General features: G+C 48.5%; 1 protein-coding gene across 1 annotated transcript; it reads right to left on the reverse strand.

The window, feature by feature from the left end:
* On the reverse strand, window positions 1-15,278 carry LOC144159270 (uncharacterized). The gene is made up of 3 exons (XM_077690654.1): window positions 15,192-15,278; window positions 1,177-2,019; window positions 1-843 (listed from the first exon to the last, which is right to left on the reverse strand). Exons 1-3 carry the CDS (start codon window positions 15,276-15,278, stop codon window positions 1-3), a joined length of 1,773 nt encoding a protein of 590 aa, XP_077546780.1.
* Window positions 15,279-24,112: the final 8,834 nt, after the last annotated feature.

Here is a 24,112-nt window from a genome sequence, read left to right on the forward strand (position 1 = left end):
TTAAACAAAAAAGCTACATTTGGCGTCTGTATTCATGGCCGAACCCTTGGGGCATTTGAATGCGGCCGCGAAGGGCTCGAAGTTTCGCAGTGCCCTGTTGCAAGCCTCGGATGTCTTGAGGTCGTTTGAGAGCTGACACGTGCTGCTGCAAAGGGACATAAAGAAGACCTGCTCGCCCGTTAAGTCCCCTAATGAGTAAACGCGCACGTCCTCGGACTGGCCATCCCGTGACAGACTGTCCTTGTAAGCCTTGTGTACCACCTCGACGGCCGCCACGTACGAGTAGGAACCGCTGACGCTTGCGTGGCACGGCGGTCGGCCTACGTCGCGGCGGGTTACTGTCCATCCTGCGGCGTTCGGCTCTACAGAGGACACGTTCAAAGAGTCCATGACTAGTGCAGCAAAAAGGGAGCCCAAGCCACCGTAGTTGATACTCTTGGTGGCCGAGATGTAGAAAAGAGGGGGCATAATGGCGCCTACCGCTAGAGAGAACGACTTGTTGAAGGGGTTGTACGTGAAGTAGGGATGGCGGCCTCCGTGCGGCATCCACATGAGGTCCGCGTTCCCCGGAGTTCCCAGGGCTCCGCGCATTGTTTTCCGCACCTGTAGCAGTGCATCAAAATAGATCTTTCCCCCCGAGGGAAGCTTTTCATGCAGCTTTTTGAGCTCGCCTGTATTCGTCAGGTCCTCGCGTGGCCACAGGTGGACTGTCGTTTCTTGTACTCTCTTGATCGCCATCGCTTTAGACTCGGCGCTCATCCAGTGGCTGGCATTGAGCAGGGAAATGGTGGCGCTTCGGACGCCGCCAATGAGGCTGTCAATATTGTCACGGTGGTGGTTTAACTGCTTTGCAGTGATATGTTTCAGGGCAATTGGCAGCTTGTACGTGTCTTCGACTTGAATTTCACAGGCGTAGCTGGCGTTCGCCAGAGGCGACAGTGAATAGTACTCGTCATATATGTACATGTCCGCTGTAGTCTTGATGATATTTGAAAAGGTTCGGTTTACTAAACGGGCGATATGAGCTAAAATGTCTTTTTTGTCGTACCTCTGAAAAAATTCGTTCACTGTAACCAGTAGCGCCCTGTCGGTGAGCAATATTTGGTCTTCCGCAGTAACACTGAACGTTGGTGCCAAATGCTTATTCAGAAATTGCAGCCATTGCTCAACCCTCACGTTCGGCGTGATGCTTCCGATCTCAGAAATGCGGATCGCTTCAGGCTGGAACCTTGGCATGTCATGGGCCACTTTCCGCAGCTTCGCTAGAATGGCGCTGTCCATGAAAAAACTACCGCTTCCACCCGTTGGGGGCTTCTCGCCGACATCGGTAGCACGGCTGTCTGGTCGTGCTATAAACTTTTCCACGGCTTCCTCCCAGAAGACATCGTAGAAGCCAGGCCTGATAAGCACACCAGTAACGCTGCCGGCCTTGAGCAGACACACGTCGAACCAGAACGGCATCTGCCAGTTCACAGCGAAGTCGATTAACACGTCCAAAGGGTGCGCTTCAGCCTCGGGAGCGCCTTCTGGGGTCGCGATCCTCATGGCGACCATGAACTCGCGGAGGACCTTCACACTATCTCTTGATGTGGTAACATTGATCTTCAAGCATAGGTGGAAGAGGGAGATGGCCTTCGCAAGGGCCGTCTCCCTTACGGCGCGGCGCACTCGCTCCGCACCGAGCAGTTGGCCTGACGAGCGGATCCAGTTAAACCAACGGTCCTGCTGCTTGCTGAACGAGTAGAGAGACGTGGTGAACCAGGCGCTGCATACGAACGCACCGAAGTCGTCGCACGGGTCCAGGCTCCTGTTGAGGCCCGCGACGAGCATGTACGCGTGCTGCAGGCAGTCGTCCGTGTCGCAGTCAGCCCGCGACCGCAGCGTGCCGGCCCGCAACAGGGCGTACGCCACCATCGCGACGAACACGAATGCCACGAAGCTGGTCAGCGTGGCCGCCAGAGGCAGCGGGCTGCGGTTGCTCTGGACGAGCGACGGTGTGTTGTCCGCCTGCGAAATGACCTGCCCGCGTCCACAGGAACCATTCTTTAACCAGCAAACGATTTCGCCCAAGCATGATGTAACGGCTACGGGTGTAATTAAATGTTCTTTAACTGGTGATTCCCCGATACTTATACAGTAAATTCTCGTTAAACCGCACCCGCATAGGCCGTAGTTTCTTTTAGGTGCGGAGTACCTTAGGACCGCGCAATGTCCGTCCGCGTCCATCCGTGCACACACCACCATCGAGCGAAAATCAAGGGAAATTCGATTTGAGCCGAGAGTTGCAGTTTCATTTAGGGAACAATCAAGGTGCAACTCACGGCTCAAATCGAATGAGGGTCGTGGCGCAAATCGGATGTCACTCGGGGCGCAACTTGGATGTCATTTTGAGTCCCCGTACTCCGCACCCTCGCCATCATCCACGGAGTGGAGATGCTGCCATGTTATGCGTAGCTAAGCCAAATCACCGGCTCGGTTTCCATTTAACCAAATGCATTGGGATAAACCGTAGAGTTGGCCAGTACGTACTTTCTTCGCGTCCCCGTCAGGTACGGTTAAACGAGGTTTCACTGTATTTTAAAATACGAGCACCAGGTGTTTGTAGCCTGAAGGTCGTCTGGGATGCAGTAACGTACTTGCCAAGCGTCGTTTTCTCGAGCGCTGGAGAATTGTAGGGCGCGTACTGTAGTCTGACAAGCGAGCAACATAATAATTGGTAGCGTGTCAAGTGAACTTTACCAAAGCTTCGTGTGCACCGGACATTTCACCAACAAGCGCTGCAAAAAGCAACGTAGCACACGGAAAGTGGTTGTACTTTCCTGTACGCCCAGGGGTTGTCCAGTTATTCAAATTTTAGCGATGCTACCCGTGCCACCCTGGACCACCGTCCTATTCCAGTATGGGCGCGGCGTTTCTGACGTAGCGCTGAACTTAAAGTTTTTTCCCCTTCGTAACGACGCTGCGGAGGGTTTTCTTTAGCTTTGCCAACAATCTTTGGCCCCTACCTAGCGAATAATTTCATTTTTTTCAAATTCAACCGTGCTGGCTGGGCCGGTTATAGCTTGTGGCTACTCCGGGCTGTGGATATCGCGCCTCAGCGAGCGCTGTTATTATACGGCCTTCCCTTATTTCTAAGTGCCGGTGCGATGCGGCGGTAAAGTTTTTTCACCCTCTTTCAACTGTTTAAAGGCCCCGCCTGGTAAATTACTTGTTATTCTGCGCTTTTGAACAGGTGGCTTCGCCGAATAGGGCTACGGTGACTACTTTGTTTACATTTTGGATTTTGGCTGTAACCTTAACAAACATGCGCCGAGCGAGCTGGTTTAACTTGGGAAACTATCGGAACAGTCCCGCGATAACGCGAGTATGGCCTTGAAGGGGGCTCTGAAAGGTGTTTTGAGCACACTAAATGAACTAACGCTTTCGTTAGGTTGGGTGATCTACGTCATCTGTGCCAAGTACGTGCAGCGGAAAGCATACACTTTTGTGGCAAAGTTTGTTGCAGCATTCCCACCCTTTCCTGCATGTTTTTGGGCTCCGCGATCTCCCCCCGTGTACGTCATCGATTCTCCCATGCGCATCACGAAGCAGGAATCTCGCAATAGGACGGCTTTTTCTCTCACTTCCGGCGAAGAGAAGCGTCGTCTGCTCAGCGTCGACGGGTCGCGGCGGCACCTTTGGTTAATTAGCGCTTCCTGCAGCACGCTTAACGCTATCGTGTTCGTCTATGTTTATCTTTTTTACTCTATTACCACGCTATTCCTTAAGGCGTGTTGGCTAGGCCGACACGACGATGACACGATTGCCACGCCGACTTCCGAGTTGGCAGACCGCCTTGTCACACGACGCCGACGGCGACACGACCACGTCGGCCGATAGAAAGTCCGCGTGTTGTTACTGGCTCGCTGATCGAAGACGCCGACAATACCAATCGGACGAACGGTCTTCGGGTACTGCGAAACAGCAACATTCGTGCCGTAATGAATGCGGCTCTGTTCTAGTTTTTAAAGTGTAAGAAACATAGTAAGGTACAGGGAGTTCACACAACTCAACACTAGCGCTAATGCGATTGGTAGTTCGGCTTACGACGCTTCGGCCGTTCGCTTTGTCGACATTTCGTTTCCCGGAGTTGCAAACTGCATATTCGTGTGCAACCAGCAACGCTGGTAAAAAAATGGCAGCATCTCCGCTCCGTGGATGATGGCGACTATGCGGAGTACGGGTACTCGAAATGACATCCAAGTTGCGCCCCGAGTGACATCCGATTTGCGCCCCGGCCGTCATTCGATTTGAGCCGTGAGTTGCACCTTGATTCCCTAAATGAAACTTCAACTCACGGCCCAAATTGAATTTCGCTTGATTTTCGCTTGATGGTGGTGGGCGCACGAATGGCGGCGGGCGGACATTGGGAGGTTCTAAGGTACTTCGCACCGTTACAGGCGAGGGAGTAAGCCGTTTGACTCTCGGGTACTAACTCACGGTCGTAGGCCAATGAGTAAGACGACTGACACGAACTCTGTCTGGTCTACCAGACGCAGGCTCGAATCCTTACCGGTGACTGTGTGATTTTTTGCGATTGTAAATGCTATGCGCACTAGAAGCAAAGTTATCACTGTTCGCGTAACTGAAAGATGCAAAAAATCAAGTTTTGAGAAAAATGGCTTTAAAGGGTTAGACCTATTGTACGTATAATCAAAAACAGTCAATGCGCCTAAAATCCGCCAGGCTCATAGCTTGTGCCCTCCTTGTAACCGGCATGATCTCCTTTTGAATAAGCTGAAGCGCACTTTTTTTTTACCTGTTTTGCGTCTTACCGTTGACTCTCATGCGGCCTTCGTCATGCGGTGACATCAGTGGTCAGGCACGCCATCCTCGTACTATAACCTATAGCTGTAACTGCAGTCTATAAACTACTATCTTGCAAGGCTATAACTAAATCCGCGAGCTTAAAACGACATACGTAAAAGCACAGAAAACCAGACACAAACGCAAGGCAACGCAAATGCGCGCAACGTGAACAAGGGCGTGCCACCCACTGCCCTTAGTGGAAATATTGAAATAAACCGAATTTACAATATCCCGCAAAATGCGTTCAAAAGCTCTAGAATGTACCTAAATAAATTTGAGACACCAGGTGTGACTCAACGCGGCCACCCCCGCGCCGAAAAAAAGAAAACGTTTCTTTCTGCAAGGCTACTGGGGGCAGGAGGTTCGAATTTGGTGCCAAGGTGCTCCAGAACTTAATGAAAAGGGAGTGCGAAAGAATCAGAACTTACAAGGCAGATTTCCTGACGAAAATTTGAAAGTTCGCGCAGCCCCGTCTAAACAGGTCCGCCATGACGGGCAGCTTCTCGAAGCTTCCCGTCTGTATAATCCTCTATATACGATTCGTCTATAATAATCGTCTATAGGCGATTACTATACTCCCTAATACGAAATTTGTGCACAGTGCGAACTACAGTCTTCTCGGTCACGGCGCATATCTACCGCGTCTCAAGAAGTGATCGCGTGATCAGCGAAGGCACGGCGGCGCGCGCTACTGTGCTGCTATCTTGTAGCGCGTCCCCGGAGATCATGTTGAAATCGTGTTTGAACTACCAGCGCAAATGTCATGTGGTCTGGATGACCACGGAACGCGGACGACGACAAAGGATCCGAAGGACGGATACCTGAAAAAACAAGACGCTTGCTTTCATGCATGCCTGGTTTTGCGTTTCCTTTTTCGGGCGCCACTAGACGCCGAGGGCGGTTTTCACACACGTGTCCAGCGCAGGCTCGGCAACTGCCCTCCCCTTCGCACTTTCTGAGCAGCGTCTCGCGCCGACTCGGCAAACGTCCCCCTCACAATTTCGCAGCACTCTCTTCCTCCGTTTTCTTTCAGTCTTCGGTCTTCCCATCGTTAGTCCGCTTAGAACGCCGCCGCGAAGCCCTAGTAGCGGCCGCCAAAGTGCTTGCGCACTAAAATGCAAAAAAAAAAAGCTCACGTTTGCAGCGTTATGTGCCAGCTCGGGGAAAAATTCCCATGCTCTAACAAAGCTTGATCATTCTAGTTATGCGTTTAGGAACTTTCCTGTACGTGCTGAGCGTTCTTACGCGATTTGCACGCAAAGGCGATTCCCGTAACTCGCCTCTCATTGGCGATTTCTCCGTCCACTGCATGCTTGATTGATTGTAGGGTTTAACGCACCGACGCAACGCAGGCGATGAGGCGCGCCGTAGTGGAGGGCTCCGGATTAATTTTGACCACCTGGGGATCTTTGACGTGCGCCGAAATCTCGTACACACGGGCGTTTTTGCTTTTCGCCTCCATCAGAAAAGCGGCCGCCGCGGCCGGGAATCGAACCCGCGACCTCGTGCTCAGCATTGCAACGCCTTAGCCACTGAGCCACCGCGGTGGGTTTCCACTGCATACCGAAAGAAAGAAGCGAGTGTCCCGTCTGCTTCTTTCCTCGTCCCTGTCTGTTTTTTCGCTGGTAATATGCATCTAAGTCAACACCAACTAGCCCAACTTTCTGCCTTAACTGTCCTTCCTGCGTGCGTCCGTCGTCGGCGTCCGCACTCTCCTCCTCTCACCCCCTCTCCTCTCCGGTAGCGAACACTCTCTCGCGAGGGGCATTGGATTGGATTCGATTGGCTTGGCTTGGCTTGGAATGGAATGGATTGGATTGGATTTGGATTGGATTGGATTAAAGTGGATTGTGTTGGATTGTGTTGCGTCATAGCCGCGGCAGACGCACTGGCGCCGGCGCGTGCCCAGGTGAGAGCGAACACACTCTCTCACAACTTGTACGGGTGTGCGGCCCAGCGCGCTCTCACTCCGCCGGTGGGCGGCGCTGCGCGCGGTGCTGCGCATGTGCAGTACTCTCTCTATCCGCGGTCTCCTCTCCTTCGGGCGCGCTGCGCATAGAACCGGTGTGCCGCTCTCCGGCGGCCTTTCGGTCGACGGTTGCACTCCGCTTGCGCTTGAACCCCCCCTCAGCGTCGTATCACACCAAGGTTCCCGCGAGGGGAGGTGGGCGTAATTTTTTCGCTTACTATCGTAAAAACCAACCCAATGAGCGTTCCTAACTAAAGGAACGTGGGGGCTGCCGGTTCTATTCACAGATTTTGCCTGAAATGTACCTGCAGTTTTCTTTGCGCTAAATAACGTGGAGAATGCATGACAAGCGCCAGCGGCTCACGAAGTTTGAACGGTTATGACTATTTAAACTGCGTGGTTTCCGAAGCCTCAGCGTGACCAGGCCTCACAAGCTTGGACGTTCCCTGGTTTCCCTATAGGCGGCGTAAAAATCGACGCCCCACGTGACCAACCTACAGGGCACTTTTCGACCATCAAGTCCACCAGACGGCGCAAGCGAAAGGTTACTTTTGGTATAGAATACAAAACATTCATTCCGTGACTCAAAGAGCCAACACAGTTCGCTTACAAAGTGTTTTTTTTTAAATATTATTAACAAGTTCCGCATCAAACATCTGTTGAGCAAAAATGTACGCAACTTTTTACGAACAGCCGACTGGTGCACCACCTCGTTTCTGAATTCGCAACCACAAAGCCGCCAATTCAAATTGAAACCGCTGCAACGGCCCACCGTTTCTATGTGCGCGGAACACTGTTTTAGTGACTGTTAGTGCTTTTGCGTCCATCAGTTGTTGAGAGGACTGGCAAAACACGGGAATTGAGTGCTTGTGGAGTGACAAATGTGGGAAATTCCGCATCGGAAGACAGCTGTCGAGGCCAGAATATTTGATTCTTCTAACAGAAGGTGAGTGTTATGCACTCCGCTAGAAAGACGGTGCAAACGAAACCGTTGTCGCCGTCAATACCTCATTTGTGCCCTTCGTTCGAAATCTTAGCGCAAGTGAACGAGTTGTTATGGCAAAAAAAAAATGTCACGAAAGCGACGTACAATTGCAGCGATCGAAATGAAATCATGTCCTGGCCTCTGTAAACTTGCGGATGTCAATAAACGATTTGTTCTCACTTGCTGCTCACTGTGGTCTGTGCCAGTCGAGGCCATCTGGTCACCTGGCGTAACATCATTTCACTAGCGCGGCGCAAGTAAATACGCGGCCAGCGTGCCAGCCAGGAACCAGCAGGAGCAGCCACGGCCTGACTCGACGCTCCTTTCGCGCGCAGGAGGAGGAGAGTCGAGTCCGGCCGTGGAGCATCGAGCCGGCGGCTGCCGTGCGAGGGCAGCCATGTTATTAAGGAGCTCAAGCTTGTGCAAAAAGCATCCGCCATGTTTACAAAGCCGTGTTTACAGCGCCATCAAGCGGGCATACTCGGTAGTTCACGACGCCGCCACTACGCTTTTTCTGGCACTACAGGCAAAGCTAGACCTTTGCTTCTCTAAAATCCTCCCTGTTCTGTGGCGTGACTCCCTGACCTCGGTACAGAAGGCTCTACTTGGGCCCGTTATCTTGGGCCCGTTGAAATTCCCGCCACCACGGCAATTTCAAATTTACCGCTCACGACCGTGTTCGGCGCGTAGTGGAGCTAAGCGTTCTCATGGAGACCTTATCAGCTGCCTGCAGCAGACTTTGCCTTGTGTCACCTCTGTCAATGTTTCGAGACATGAGTGGTCCCCCGAAAAAAAAACGTTCCCAGATAGGAGGCAACTACATAGCACCCATGGGAGGTAAATGCACCGCGAGAAAAACTTTCGACTTGAACGATATTTTTAGATATGCGAGTTCGAGTTAACGAGGGTGTAGTGTATTAGTTTTAGTTTGTGATTGAGTCATCTCAATGTGCTGATTCGGTTAGCGCAACGTTGTCGTTTATTTGGGCTTTCCATTGGTAAAGCGTGTGGAGTGATGAACGTGTCATCCTCTTGTTAGAGAATACTTTCACCAGCATCATCACTCGACCGTATGACGCTAAACTGCATTAAGCTACCATAATAGAACCGGAACTGTATGTAAAGACACCCCATTGTTTATGCGGTGTCTGCTTGATCTGCCCTTTATGAAAATCCATTGTGTAAAGTTGACTTTTCTGCACAGAAATTGACTTTCCAGCAGTGCGTTTCTTTGCGACGCTGCCGCAAGTTAGACATAGATAGCTTCGCCTTAAATGTTCTTCCGTTCAACACACGCCTTTCACTAGCATTTAGTTCAACGTTTCTAGGCACCTTTCGGTATTAACGCGAATTTTTAAATAAAAGGTGTGGTTTTTACAGAGAAGCTGTTTATGGCTAGGATCCTGGATTTCATTGCAACCGGCAGGAAAAAACTGAATGTAGGAACGCCATCTTTCAAAGACCATGCTTACACCGATCAGGTCCTAGGGTCGTCTCATTAAGATATAAAATTTCTAATATTACTCTTGGACAAAGGTCTTCCTCGCAATTAATTTGTGTTTAGAAGTGAAGCCGCTTTAGGAGATCGATGTGAGCTTGACCTTTGTAAACTGGCTTTCCCTCATTGTGTGTCACACAGTGAAGCATACTCAATAAAAAATGCGCTGCGAACGGGGCCCGATAACAGCGACGCGAGTGTAATCGTGAGGGCGCGTGGATACTAATGCGGAATCAGATAGGCGTGCCCGCTAAAAACCGACAATGCCTGTCGTAAGACAGAGAATGTCGCAACGCGCCTTCGGCGCCAAGGTGCCAACTTCAAAGAGTTCATGGGTGCATACGCCAGGCACTAAAGAGACTTTCTCGGTCGTCTCGAGCTGAGTTGCAAAGTGTGCGATAGACTGCGGTTCTACAACGACCTGACCGCGGACACGAAAGTCCGACCCACATGTGCGCGCCGGGCAAGCACCACGTTAATCTCCCCAGGCGCACGCAGCTTCGCTGGACGACCACCTTCACAAGTGGACAGACGGTGAATTTTTCGCTAGCGTTAACTTCCGTCTCTATTTTGGAAATACGTATAAAGAGTTTCTATATCTTTTGTGCGCAACATCAGAGAGTTTCACGGTGATCTTTGTCAGCTAAACGTCAATTTACACGGCGTTTCGTCACGCCTTCACGTGCATACGTCACTGATTGCTTACGTTCCACCAAACACATGCCGATTTCACGGAGAATTCCCCAAGTCGAGAGTAGGGTCCCAGGGTACCAAAAGTTGGCATCGTTTAAAGTTTTATAGCCGTCTTCTTGCACATACATGCTCTTATTTGTGGCACGCATGTAGGAATACCGTTTCTCGCCGCGTTTATGACATTCGTGGTTCACCAACCCAAGCCCTGTGACTGTTGGCAGGCCGGCGGCGTTTCACGAGCGTTATGCCTTCGCCGGGGAAGCACTATCACCGAAATGCCATGGGGCCGCGCAACCTAGCTTACTGCCTTGTAATGAATGCCTATGTAAAAGATGTGTTGCGCCTCAACTTAGGGACCCAGATATATTTCAGCAGCTACCCTTAAACTAATGGCGAAGAAACAAATGCAAAAGTATTCGCAAAAATATTATCCGTATGACTCTATGATTTATCCTCTTCCTGGTGCAGACAGTGTCACCAGCCGCGCAGTCATTTTTCGAGTATGCAGCCGAAGTTGGGGCAGTGCACGTTTTGCGAGTGAGCTGAAATCGCTTCCCTTTCATGACTAAAGAAAAATTCAGCCGTGCTATGCCGAAAACTTTACGTTCCCATTTACTTCAGTGCCAAGCGGGGTGGCCGTTCCGGAAGGAAGTGAAATTATTGTTCTTTCAAGGTGTTGATAGGCCCAGAAACATTGCGTAAATTCACAACGTTACCGTGGAAGTTGCGGTCGGAGTAATATGAAAGCAGAATGCTTTCTTATTCTCAAAATTCATTCTTTATATTCTTGGTCGCTTTGAAAAACCTTTAGGCTGTAATGATGTGAAGTCATCGGTAGGGTAAAGTGGTGCTGTGACGTTACAACAACTTTTAATTCCTGTGAATTACTTATCTGTCCATGAGCTTGTGGCACTTCCATACATCCGATAGTGTCTAGTCTATGGCTGAAATGAAGCGACCTAGGGGTTCGCCACACTGTGTCCAATAAGCATCCGACAAAATTGCACTCAAACGATTATTATTCCTAAGTCAACCTCAGAGTGCAAAACTGCAGCAGATCTGGATTTTCCCCAGAGAAGCTGTAGACTGCCTCACGGGCATATTAGCTGCCGCATTTTCGCCCGCAAGAATCGGCCATGCATGTAGAACTTGCCCCAGAAAAAGAAGACTGATATAAGAATAGCGCATTTGCGAAAGTTTCACGTGTGTAAACTCACTCCCATGGCGCCGCGAAAACCGATGTTCATCTTTTCCGAATGCCAGAAACTTCATTTTTTGAATGTTCAGGCCTCGCCACTTGTGTTGGTAGTTATGTCAATTGGCGGACCATTACTTCTGTCGAACAAAGGATCGGCACTTTCGGTATTAATCGCTGCACTAGCAAACATTCCTGCCATGACGATTCAAGCGGGAGCCAACTGTCCCCAGCCCCACCGGACACGTACAACGCTACAGGCGTATTCTGCATACACGAGTAATCAAGAAACTAACAACCGTGTTATAGGCATACATTGTAATAAGTTCGACCAAACTATGGACAATCATGATGGGAAGGACGAAAAAGACAAAACCTGAAGTGGACAGGGAAAAAGCCCCTTTCTTAAGAAAAGAATGGTCAAAACGCGAAGCTTACTCTCATGCTATCTAAGTCAAAGTCAAAGTCCAATATCTAAGCTGCTCCGACCGCGTCCGAATGGCGCAATTGTATTGGCGGTGAGCGCGACCACGGGCGGCACTGCGAAGCGCGTCTCCGTGACGTCGGCTTAGGGATCCTCGCATTTGTCGTCTGCTTGACTCGGGCTCGCTTTCTCTGCTGTTTCTTTGCGCTCGGTCGACTTCTGATGCTTGTCCGCACCAGATTTTGTTTGTGCGTAACGTTTTATCGTAATAAAATACTCTTCAAATCGCATACGTACTAGGTCAGGGCGGGATTTAAAGTATACTTTTTGATACCACACCGGAAGAAACATTGCCGGCGTCGCCCCATTCCTTGCGAAGCCGGTCCCTTGCGGAGCGCCAAGAGTCGGATCTATGCGACGGCTCCTGTATCCAGCAATCTTTCGAACAAAGGGAACAGTGAGCTGCTAATAACCGACAACAGCAAAAATGCAAGACCGAAACAAATTCCCAGGCCTTCAGGGCTGTCGGTTTTGGCAGAATGCATTACGATTCTCGGTAATCGTATGTAAGGTAAAACAGTTTTTGCAACCATGCCCAACGCTCGAAAGTATTGTATCACATCACTTTACGTTCCAATGGCATGAAAGTATGGCGACATGCACTATGGGCCGCAAGAAATGTAGGTTAAGTTCCAAAGAACCTACTGTGTGTATAGGCGCGTGCTGGTTTTATACTATGCTTCTAACCAGTACGGAGCCTTATTGAGCTAGACGAGTCACGGGTGCGGTAAAATACAGTAACACTATGTTTGTTAAGACCTGGAGGCATATTTCGGTACATTTTTCGCAGACATATCTTCACAATATTCACACATGCGTTATAGTAAAACTGCTCTCAACAGGAGGATGAGATGGAGGATGAAGAGTAGGAGAAAATTTTATTTAACAGTGAAATCGAGCTGGTTAGGGGGCGGGGTCCTCAGTCCAGGACAAGAGAGTAATAGTAATTTTCTTCAATTATGGAACGCAATCCCGAGTAGGCCAGGATTTGTTCTTTACGCCCGAAAGGGTTTGGAAAACAATAGAGCTGCTTCTACATACTGATCGGTTTCGATTCTTGTTGTACTGGAAACCGGCACGTATAGTATTTATTGCGTTCGTTAGCGAGTATATCAAGCCTTTAACACCGAAATCAAGTGATGACTGTGCGGGTTGAGAGTCAGTTTGTTATGATAACGAATGGTTACGATAGAAATTCGGGCCACAAAAGCCGCCTTCGAGTACTCTGGACAACGTTGGCTGCGCCGTTTCGCAGTGGCGTAGCAGAAACGGTTTCATTGCATTAACAACGCGCGCTGCGGATATGCTCCTTCTTGCACGCAGCCATTACGAAAGCCAATTTATGAAGAAGGTACTGTATGCCTTACAGCCTGAAAAAATATCCACACGAACGTTGCGAGCCTCCCAAACACCCCCAAACTACATTATAAGACGTTTGTCACGGAGCAGAAAAATTAATGCGTTGGGAACAGAAAATGCATTCATCTGATACAAGTCAACAACTACCGCAGAAATAGGCGACAGACGTTTTATTTCCCGCTGCGCGATGCGTGCGTAAGGGCCCGCTGCTTGGTGCGTAGCATTATACTGTTGAACCTTCAGAAGAATATCTCAAAAATACTTTGGGGCAGCCCACGCATTCGGATACTTATCAAGGAGCTCTGAGCACTGAACCTCGGAAATAAGTTGTTACACACGATAATCTGACCCACGCTAGGAAGAAAGTTGTTCTCTCTCTCTCCTCGTGTGTTGCCAACTTGTGCGGGATACAGCCTGAAATTATTCACAGGTGTCAGAAGCTGGCAAAATAACTTAATTACTGGAAATACGCTTTTTAGTGCACTAAAGCATCAAAGCGGATGATTTCTAGCACAGGCACTGTTGCTCCTCACAAGCGAAGTGTAGCAGACGACTTGCGGCGCGAGTCCCTAAGCCGACGTCAGAGCCAGGGGGCGCCACTCAAACATCTCACCGCCAATAGACGTCGGCTTCACAACGCGAGGGACCCAGGTTAGGTTCCGACCACGGGAAGCATCTTTTTCTTGAGGCGCTTGGTGTGCCTTCGCTTATCATCATAATCACCGTTTTGTGAAACCCATTGTGTAGAGTTGGCTTTCCCGCAGTGTGTTTTGGCGCAACATGGAACGCCATTAATGAGACATAGAAAGCTTACAGTTTCGAAAACTGTGTATCGCACGGAAGCTGCACTATTCGCCGGATGTTTGCATTCATATATACCCAGCATCCGCGGTTAGATATTAACAGAAAGAATGGATTTACACACGACCTTCCATTAATTAATAAAGGTTGCGAACGTGCTTCATTATGATTTCAGTTTTGAAGCGTTACTGAACAGTGCGCCAACCACCTTGACGTCATTCTTTCGCCTCGGAGAGGTTGAGTGACTCTGATCCGCCACCTTTGTTAGAACTATTTGAAATATTTTTCTCAGGTTTCTAGACATTGAGTGGTATAAAAAATGTCAATATTTTACCTGGATCAAGTATTTTGTGATATTTGTACAACTCTTCCCATGGTCCTCTCATGGTCCTTCCTGTGTCCCTGTTCAGGTTATGATCTGACTAGTGGTCCCTACGGCCGCAAACTGGTGGCTGCCTTTGGCGGGCGCTACACCGAAACCAGGTATGGGAAACCGGTCTTCCTTAATTCCCGACGGACGAGGTTCAGGCCCGTGTACCACCTGAAGCTCGCGTAGCGGGCAGGGATTCCAGGTGAACGTAGTCGAGTCTAGGTCAGACGTTTTCTCAGACGTTATGTCCCCGGTCTCACCCTCCCTTGAATGAAGCATGATTTCCCTGATCCCCATGGAACACTCAGTGTCCGGGGCGTTCGAGTCAAAAGGCTGATGAGGGGGAAATGTCACCGTCTCCTGAAATGTATACGCTGTCCGGGTTCAGCGGTGTTACTGGCCGCCTGCAACTACCGGTGAGAGAAAATAGGCTCACTAGAAATGCGATAAATGCGGGTGCAATTATTTCGTGAAACAACCACCTGATATTTTTTGCATATGTTGCTTTTGTTACTCGCCGCTTTTTTCTCTTAATTAATGCGTTTTCATTTTGCACTGTTTGCGGCCTACCCTACCAGCTACCAGTATTTGCACCAATGTATACTTCATGTACCTTTATCGTGTGGTTATGTTACGACGTGCAATTATGTTGTGCCCCTCCGTTTTTTTCTCCATCCAATTGTCCCTCACCTCCCCCCCCCCCCCCCCAATCTGCACTACCCATCGCCCACATTGGCCTTTTAGGGTATTTAATTATGCAAATAAACAAACATTTCACTAATAATTCATGCAGTCCTGCTCAGCAACCGCTTACAAATTTTTCTTTAGAAAATATTGCCTGTATCATCCAAAGCTATCCTCGGAGCATGATAACGGCGTCAGCCTTTCTGTTATGCCTTACATGCGCCACTCTCTTGTCACATACACGGGTGGTCCTGAGTGACTGCTACGGTGAATGTTTTGATCTGAGCGGCAATTAATTAACTTACAGGCTGCTGACCGTCGGTGACGGCCCTAGTCTCGCTGCCGAAGGTAGGGGCGTTACTTTTGATGGCGGCTTCCGGTGCGGGACCCATCACGACAGCCACGCTGAGATGGCGTGACTCGGAGAATTATCCCCGTGTCTGGAACAAAATTGTGTTCACGCGAGCTGACAAGACAGCTGCGTGACTCTTGTGGTTGTTGAGCCCTCCCGAACACCGTGCATACCTACGCAGCGGGATTGTCCAGTCCTCCCATAGGGCCAACTGCGCTAAATTGAGGCGAATAAACCCTACCATAGGTGTAAAATGAAACAACCCATAAATAAGTGGCCGTAACCAACTGGGGTACTTTCTGGACTTGTCTTTTTTTCCTGTTGTTTACCAAAGTATGAGGCCCCATTCTGTCCTTAAATTTCGCAACAACAGGCTCCGCTCATATGCCTCCGATTAGACTTTCAACTTTATATATATATGTGGATGATGTATCAGACACGTGTACAACGCTGTGTTCCGCTGCACCGAGGAAGATGCTTTTGGTGGTAGATTTTGGGTCATACCGCGGTCATTATGAAAAGAGCTCCCCCCAAATATTTACTCGGATGAACACTTCGGAGGGGTTTTAAATGCCAAAACTACCGCCAATTATGTGGCCCGCTTGTGCTGGCTGCAAAACAAATGACAGGCCATGTCAGATCTGCAATGAGATACACCCTTACTGGGTAAATATTACTTGTAGACATATTTGTTCCCCAAATTCATGTTCTAGGTCTGCTGCTTCCCATATCAGATACAGCTGATACCTTCTGGCCGCTATTTTCGCGGCGGCCGTGTTCGCATGCAACAGATAACTGGTTATTAGCTTCGCTTAGTACAGCGGCAACATTTTTGGGGGGACCATTGATGAAGGACGCATGACGGGTAAATGAATTCCCTAATAATCGTGGAACAGGAATACCTCTATTGCGGCCCTGGCAAAGGAAAGTTCGTTGTCCGAAGTTAAGGCACTCCATTCGTGATGTGTTTATTAATCCACTAATAAGAGATAACAGTTCTGAGTTTTATTATAATTCTTCACGTATTTGCCCTTGGAAATCAGTTCTATGCAAACGTATTGTATTTACCATCATCATCAGCCATTTTGCGTCCACTATGGGACAATGTCATCTCCCAATGACTTTCCACCGCTCCTCATCCGAACTCATTCTCTGCCACTAAATTGTTTTCATACCGCCAAGGAATTTTCTGTCTGCTCCCACCGTCAGTCAGTAGCCGTATTACCGCACATGTTCTCGGTCCCATGTTGTTGTTGTTGTTGTTGTTGTTGTTGTTGTTCCTTAGAATATCACATATATTATAACTTCCTTTTTGTCTGAAAATTTGAGCGGATTCTAAACGAGCATGTTCCCTAACTACTCTAAGACAGTTGTGACCAATCCCTGAAAGTTGAGTTCATCAGCCTTCTTTATAATGTTACAAGTCCTCTGTACTCCAGTTAAAACATCTTTAAATACCTGAAACGCTTTTATAACACGGCAATAAACACGCCTACTCTTCAGATTAGGTGGCCGTGAAATGTGCGAGCCTAATGGTACTATTCCACGCACATTAGATGACTTAAAAACCTGTTAAAGACAGTTTTCTACCATTTTAGGTGGGCTTATGTGACGTCACAAAATAACTAAAGCCGATTGACCGGTTTGCTTTTTGAGTTGCAGCAATAAAATCATTCAATTATTGTTTATGATTATGAGGTTTAACGCACCGACGCTCCACAGGCGATGAGGCGCGCCGTAGTGGAGGGCTCCGGATTAATTTACACCACCTGGGGATTTTTAACGAGCGCCGAAATCTCGAGCACGCGGGCGTTTTCGCTTTTCGCCTCCATTAGAAAAGCGGGAATAGAACCCGCGTCCTTGGGCTCCACAGCACAACGCCTTTTAGCCAGTGAGCCACAGCGCGGGACAAAAGCATTCGATAGCCACTTAGAAAAACGCAACAAAGGCAGAGATCAAAGAGGTATCTCAGGCGAGGACAGCACGCAGTGCTGCTCAGTCTTTTCCCCTGTTTTCACTTGCATCCGCAACAAGTGTTATACTCCTTCCAAAAGTGTTCCTCCCTGCTGCTTTCGATGAGTATAGCCCTGTCTTTCTTACCATACATTCGCCGAAAATTTAACGCCGATGCGTACTTTACATAGATCGTAGCACTCACGCAGCATGCCTTACGCATTAGTGCAGATAGTTACTTCAACTACTTCCACATGAAGGCATTTTTGACTATAAAGTCACCCCGGTAAAAGACTTGAACGCTTCAACACCACTGCATTTCTCTTTGCTATCAGCTTCAGCTCCTGCAAAAGTTCGTCTATCACGGTTGGTTCGGTTCGTTGGAAGTGTATCGAGTCGATCTGAAATTTTCAGTTTTCGCCCTCACCAACGTCTTGGTGACGACGCCGGCACGTGGAAGAGCGTTTACCTTATAAGTACTGATGAAGCCCGAGGACTACTCCATATGACAATAAACACATCATACATAGGCGCGTAGATACGAGCGCTGGCGGGTTGTCACTCTGTGCTTATTTTATAAACGTAGAAGGCATTGCCAGAACAAAGGCTCTAATGTTTGTTTCGCTTGATTATTTTCAGTCTATGTCATGGCTGTGATCTGAAATAAGCTAAATCTTTGTTCTGGCTTTTTCCGTCCCCAAGAGTTTTTTTTTTTCACTCGTGAACAAGTAGTACAGGTGGCGTGACAGAGTAACCAAGGCCTGTATCCCTCTACTTCCCACGTTCCTTCGTTTGAGGCCTTTTATCGGCCGAGATTGCGTAGGACGAGAACAGTGTCGAGTAAAAAAACCTTAAAAGTTGTTGAGGCGCGTGTCTATGTGGCACGCGTATACGTGCTAACTCATGATTGTTTGGTGCGACCATTAAACGGCACGTCGTGGCGTCCCGTGTGTATACACGCTTGGAGTCCCTTGTTTGCCCGGAGCCCGGCCGCAAGGCGCCACAGGACGGGGGAGGAGAGTACCCGTGGTAGAACAATCGCTTAAGGAGTGTGTAACACAAGGCAAGTCCCGGAGGATGAGCGGACCAGCTGCGCCAGACGGCCCATCCATCACGAGCGAGACAATCCCTGCAGCGAGGCCCGCGCGACCACGGCGAAACTTCTCCGCCAGCCAAAAGCAACAGCGGCGCAGTTTACCGGCGCGCCAAACCTGGCTGCCGCAAACAATACATCACCCCCTTTTCAGCATCCATTGCCACGCATGGGCAGCACACCGCCCTCAAACCGTCTTCGACAGTGGGCCTCCCGCGCGCGCACACCGCCAATCGATTTCCCCCAAGAGATGTCCTACAAGCGCCTGCTCGCAGTCAATGTAGCTGCTGCCGCGTCTAGCTGTCTCGCCACGGGCGCGCAGTGACCTGCCCGGTCCTCCGGACCCGTCGGTCTGCGAGGCCTCGAGCTGGAGAGCAACAGGCGGGGCGAGCCTCCCTTTTCGCCACTCAACGCCAATGTCCATTCGCGTGGTTCTCCGCAGGGGCGTTGCAAGGCGGAGAGTGCGGAAGTTGCCCCTCTGAGGTATGGGGAGTAGCGGCGAAGTTGCTTTCATTGAAATATTTCACCCCCATATCCGAAATAAATAGTCATGTATGGCACCGCAGTGGGAGTGTTTTATTCTTTATTCGTTTATTAAACCTTTCAAAGAAATAGTGTATTCCCCACCACGCTGTCCCAGTGACGATTACCACTCTTCCCTACCCCCCCCCCTCCCTCTCATCGGAAACAATGAAAAAAAAATTCCGCCATCTCCACGAAGTGAATGATGATGAGAGGGGTGAAGCTCCAATGCTTATGGGTAAAAGCGTGTAACATTCGCCCGCACATCATTTGAAGACTCGACACTTTGTTGTAGGGGTGTTTTTATGTACACTTATATACATGGTGTTTATTATTTACATATCGATGCAATTATATACACTTATATACACACAAGATGTCATCATTTACATATCGATGAAATTATATACAAGGATTACATTACTGATTACAAAGCTGTTGGAAGCGCTTTCCTTTGAAGATTATAATTTTGTGGTCGGTGAAGTACGCGGCAAGAGGACCTTGGATGAGAGGTTGTATTTGGAAGTTGGAGAAGGCGTCGATGTTTGTAGTTGTTATGTAGGGGTTCTTTTGGACGATGAGAATCTCCATGGGTAAGTTGGCGAATTCGGTGTGTGACATTTTACCCATCTTGGCCGTCGCCTCCTGCAGAGCGTCTTGTGTCGTGTACCCCCGGTACGTGTCTTGAGCTCGCAGGCGACGAACGACAACCTCTTCTTCTTCCTCTTCTCCTTGTTGGGTAGCAACGAACGCGTTGAACGTTTTGTCCTCTTCGGCCAATCTTTCGTTGGCCGATCCCTAGGGGGATCCTGACACAATTATCATTAATGTGCCATGCCGTATACAGCAGCAAAAAGGGACGGGACAGGGCCCGAGCAAGAGGAGCTTCGCCCCTAAAAAATCCAGTTCATGCGCACGTCCGCTCTACATAATTTTGTGCCGCTCCAATAATTAGCATACATCGTACATTACTTTATGCGGCTCTTAAATGATGCACGTATGATTTTAAGGGACAAACGGACTCTCTTTGTCCTTTTTTTTTTGCAAAAGTCAGGCTGAAGAAATAATGTACAAAGCGGGGAATAAAGAAAAATAAAAACCGATCTCTTAAAAGGACAATCATCGGCTAATAACAGTTATTGTTGAGCGAAGATGGAAGACCACAGTAACGGCGCAAGGTGTTGGAAGCAGCAAGACTACGCAAGCATTGAATCAAGACCTCAAGAAGTGGCTGTAGTCTCGCAGTTTCGTTCCTGGGATGCTTGATAACGTTTTCTAAAACCCCAGTGGACCCCAAGATCTCGCATACTACAAATACCCCCTTCCTCCACTCTTCCTATAGAGTCCTCCGAGCCAAGCAAAAGCTCCCTCTCTCTCCATTATGTCCATCTCCCATCTCTCTCTCTATTTCTCCGAAAATGGGCGGCAAAATTCCCGATTTTCTTTGCCGCTAAGCGAGGACATGAGCCTGGGACACAGCGCTTAATGCCCCGAGGCCTCAAAACGAGGGTCTATCAATGCTCTAACGACGGGGGCCATGGAGTCAGGCGTAGAGACCTTACTGCATCACTAGCGTAGGGGAGTCCGCAGAAGCCATTGCAAGTATCATGGCTGGTGCATTGTGAATGGAACGAGTACGTCATGACTGCGGCACTGGCGACTTCCCTGAAGCAAGCACAAGTATGCCATTCAGGGAAGACAGCACGTGAGTGCTGAGGACTGATCAGTCGTTACAGAACCAGTTTTTACGAGCAAAAAGCCGTAGCCAGGGACAGGAATGTCCTTTAGCCTTGTACACCTGTGATGGAGTCGTCGGAAACAACCGAATCTCTGTTACACGCGAAGCGTATTTGTCACATCACAGAAGTATTTTTTTTTTATTTTTTGTCTTCGGGCATTCATTATAAGGCATCAATTGTTACGGCATCACTTTTTGTAGCCCAGTCCAGCTTGGGGGATCTCAATGCGAATAGCATGCTATGGAAAACGGCTTCAACTCTCGCTGTAACAGAAATTCACAAAAATTCCGCCACCTTCGCCCACTGTGATGAATTGTTACGTATCAAAACTACCCTTAATGGCAGTTTGAAGTTCAGTAAAGCTTGATGTCGGGCTAGTTGGTGTAACATGATTTTGAAGGTACGTTGCGCTTGCTGTGACCACAGAGACTTGCACGGGGAAAAAAAACGTAGACTTTCACGAGAAGACGGCGCATTAACAACTGATTTATTCGGAACAAAACAAAAACATATATAGAAAACACAGAATGCCACAACAAATTCCAGATAGATGGGGAGTGGGAGTCAGACGGGTGAAAAATATTGATAAAAAGAGATAAAAAGATTGCTGTGGTCGAACCGGGTCCACGTGCAGTCATTAGAAAGATGATTCTATTAACTAAAATCTCACGCTGGGTGAGCGCAATCGAAGGGGTGCTCACGCATTCACCCTCGCGTCCTGAAATCATTGAAAACGCTTTGTAAATCTCCCGGGACATTTTATCTTTAGCGCGGAACAAAATGGTGGTTTCGTCAAACGCGACCTCACACTTGCACCTCGCACGGTGTGCCGCAAGATTTCCCACTGTGCTGACTTGTTGGCAGGCATATCTATGCTCACGCAGTCTTTCGTTGATACATCGGCCTGATTGTCCGATGTAGAAACGACCGCAGGACAAAAGTATCTTATATACAACACCTTGCGCGCAATTCACAAATTTTCGCACGTGCCGAACCTTGCATGTTGTCTTGGATGCTCCCTTTCCTTTTCTTAACTGCAAAGCCTTACAAAGGCCACCGAGCTTTAAAGGTGCAGTGAAAACAACTGCTACTTTACGCTTTCCCCCGACTTTCTTTAACCTGTGGGAAACGCCGTGAACGTATTGCAAGACGGCAGGTCGAATGCGTTCCTTCACACCTTCTTCTTCTGCACCTTTCCCTTTGACAACTGTTCTCGGGACTTTTTCTGCAACAGACACTAGCAACTCATCTCGATAACCACTTTTTTTTAGCCGGTTGACTTGGAAGCTAAGGCTTTCCGTGATACGGTGGTGGCAGGATTTTTTGACCGTGTTAGAAAAACACGAAAACGCGATTCCACGCTTGATTAGCTTTGTATGAGCAGAGTCGAAAGGGAGTAAGCCCTTTTCTGACCGGGTTCGATAGGACCAGCAAGTGTGTTCAGAACATTTTTTGAGGATAAGATCTAGAAATTGCAAGCAGGCGTTGACAGGAAGTTCATATGTGAACTGGAGACCACATTGGGCAGCCCTAAACATCTCCAAAACACCTATAGAAGCGTCATGAACGTTGCTACTGGATGGTATGCACACTAGAAAATCGTCAACATAACGAAAACACTTAGACACCTGGAATGCCTTCTAAGAATCCTGCAGCTCTCTGTCGCCACGCGCAAGGTATATGTCATAAAGCACTGGCGCGATGCAAGAGCCAATGGGCACCCCATCCTTTTGCGAGAAAACATACCCTTGGTGACAAATGTACAACGAGTTTAAAAACAATTTCAGTAGACACAAGAAGTTCCTGGAAGAAAGACCCACTTCGTTTTGGAATCGCACATTCCCATAAACACCAATACTTTGCTCCACCGCTAACAAAACATTGTCTTGGGGTACGCTGTAGAATAGGTCTTGCACGTCAACTGAAAACCAGTTCATACCGGGGCTGTCCTTTAGGCAGTCCGCAACTTCATCAGAGCTTCTTATCAAGAAGGGATCATCAATTGGTAACTTCTTTAAGTGCCGCTGAAGAAAAGTGGCAACATTCCTCAGCCAAGTAGCTTTGTCCTCTACTATTGTCCTAAAAGGTTTACCCTTCTTGTGAGTCTTCAGCGTGAAGGAAGAGCGTAGACTGACCTGCGTGCTGCTCTTGATTGCTTTAGCCAGATGGTCTAGACCCAACTCGTTGCGCAACTTTTCGGCAGACGTTCGCATCTTTTTCAGGTGCTTTTCCCTAACTCCCTCCTCTCGCTGGAAGTTCTTGGTGATGGCTGCTTCTGCCTTTTCTTGAAACTGCGATTCTTCAAGAACGGCGAATTCTGCGATTTTGTCGGACTGCAGCAGCACTAGTCCACCGTCATGAAGGCAATCGACGGTTTCTTTAAAAGTAGAGCCTAAACCATTTGCAAATTTCTTGCAGCCAGTTACGCAATCAGCCCCCTCTGTTACGCAAGCGTCTTTCCCGCCTTCTGGAGCACAGTTGGCAACTGGCTGCAAGAACTGGCTGCACATTAGCAGCGTAAACAAAAAAAGACACGAGGAAGAACGATCAATGATGGATGTACTCTGTATGTCACGCCTCGTTCAACGGTGAAATAGTGTTGTGTTTGTTTTTAACCCCTTCCCCCCCCCCTATGTAATGCCCATCACGGGCCCTTAGGGTACTAAAATAAATAAATAAATAAATAAATAAATAAATAAATAAATAAATAAATAAATAAATAAATAAATAAATACTGGTTCCCCAACTGCACTGGGTGCCTTGCCTGCCTTGTCATATTATGCATTTTTTATGCGCGCAACCACAAGTGATTCAATCATCCTCATTGTAGGTGGTTTCAATGTACAACGTATTCTTTGAGGGTATGACCGTCAAACAAGTACATTTCTCATACGCAAGCTACGTTGACGGCTTCATGCACAGGCAGCGCTTTCCACTACTCAACACCACCCTTGAACATACCAGACGGTTTAATCGTGGGAAACAAGGCTCTAACCTGGGTCTCGCCTGATATAAAGAACAAATCTCCGCAAAACGTCATAGACAGGCCAGGAAGGAACCCCTACAACTGCGCTATTACGCTTCAATTGCAGAAAACTTGACACGGAAAAAAGGCAGACTACCGGATACAAATTGTACACTGGAAGGAATTTCGAAATCAGATGAACGCACACTCATCCCCTGGAAATATAGAAGGATGGACAAAGAACCCCCGCCGCTCTACCGCACGTGCGTTTAGAAGACTTACTTTTTACGCAGAAAATTATGCTTTCAGAGACAGACATTTAGTATCTTTGAGTAACAGACGCAAGAAAATAGTGCAGGTAATCCGAAAAAAAGAATAATGTCCAGATTCAAAACGAAGTGGCCAAGCACAGCTAACTCATTCAGACCTAAGTACTTGATTTAGCGTAACGTGCAGGAGATGTGTGAAAGCACCAACAGAAATCCCTACCTGTCGCATGGTGTAAGATGCTTAACGCCATCCTGTTTCATTCAAAACTACATCACGCCTTAATGGAAGGTCAGCTTGTCTTACAGCTGAGCGACGGCGAACGACAGAAAGGG

The sequence above is a fragment of the Haemaphysalis longicornis genome, unplaced genomic scaffold (genome assembly GCF_048455015.1).
Source record: "Haemaphysalis longicornis isolate Haplotype H1 unplaced genomic scaffold, Haemaphysalis longicornis Haplotype H1 scaffold_1, whole genome shotgun sequence".
Classification (NCBI taxonomy): Eukaryota; Metazoa; Arthropoda; class Arachnida; order Ixodida; family Ixodidae; genus Haemaphysalis; species Haemaphysalis longicornis.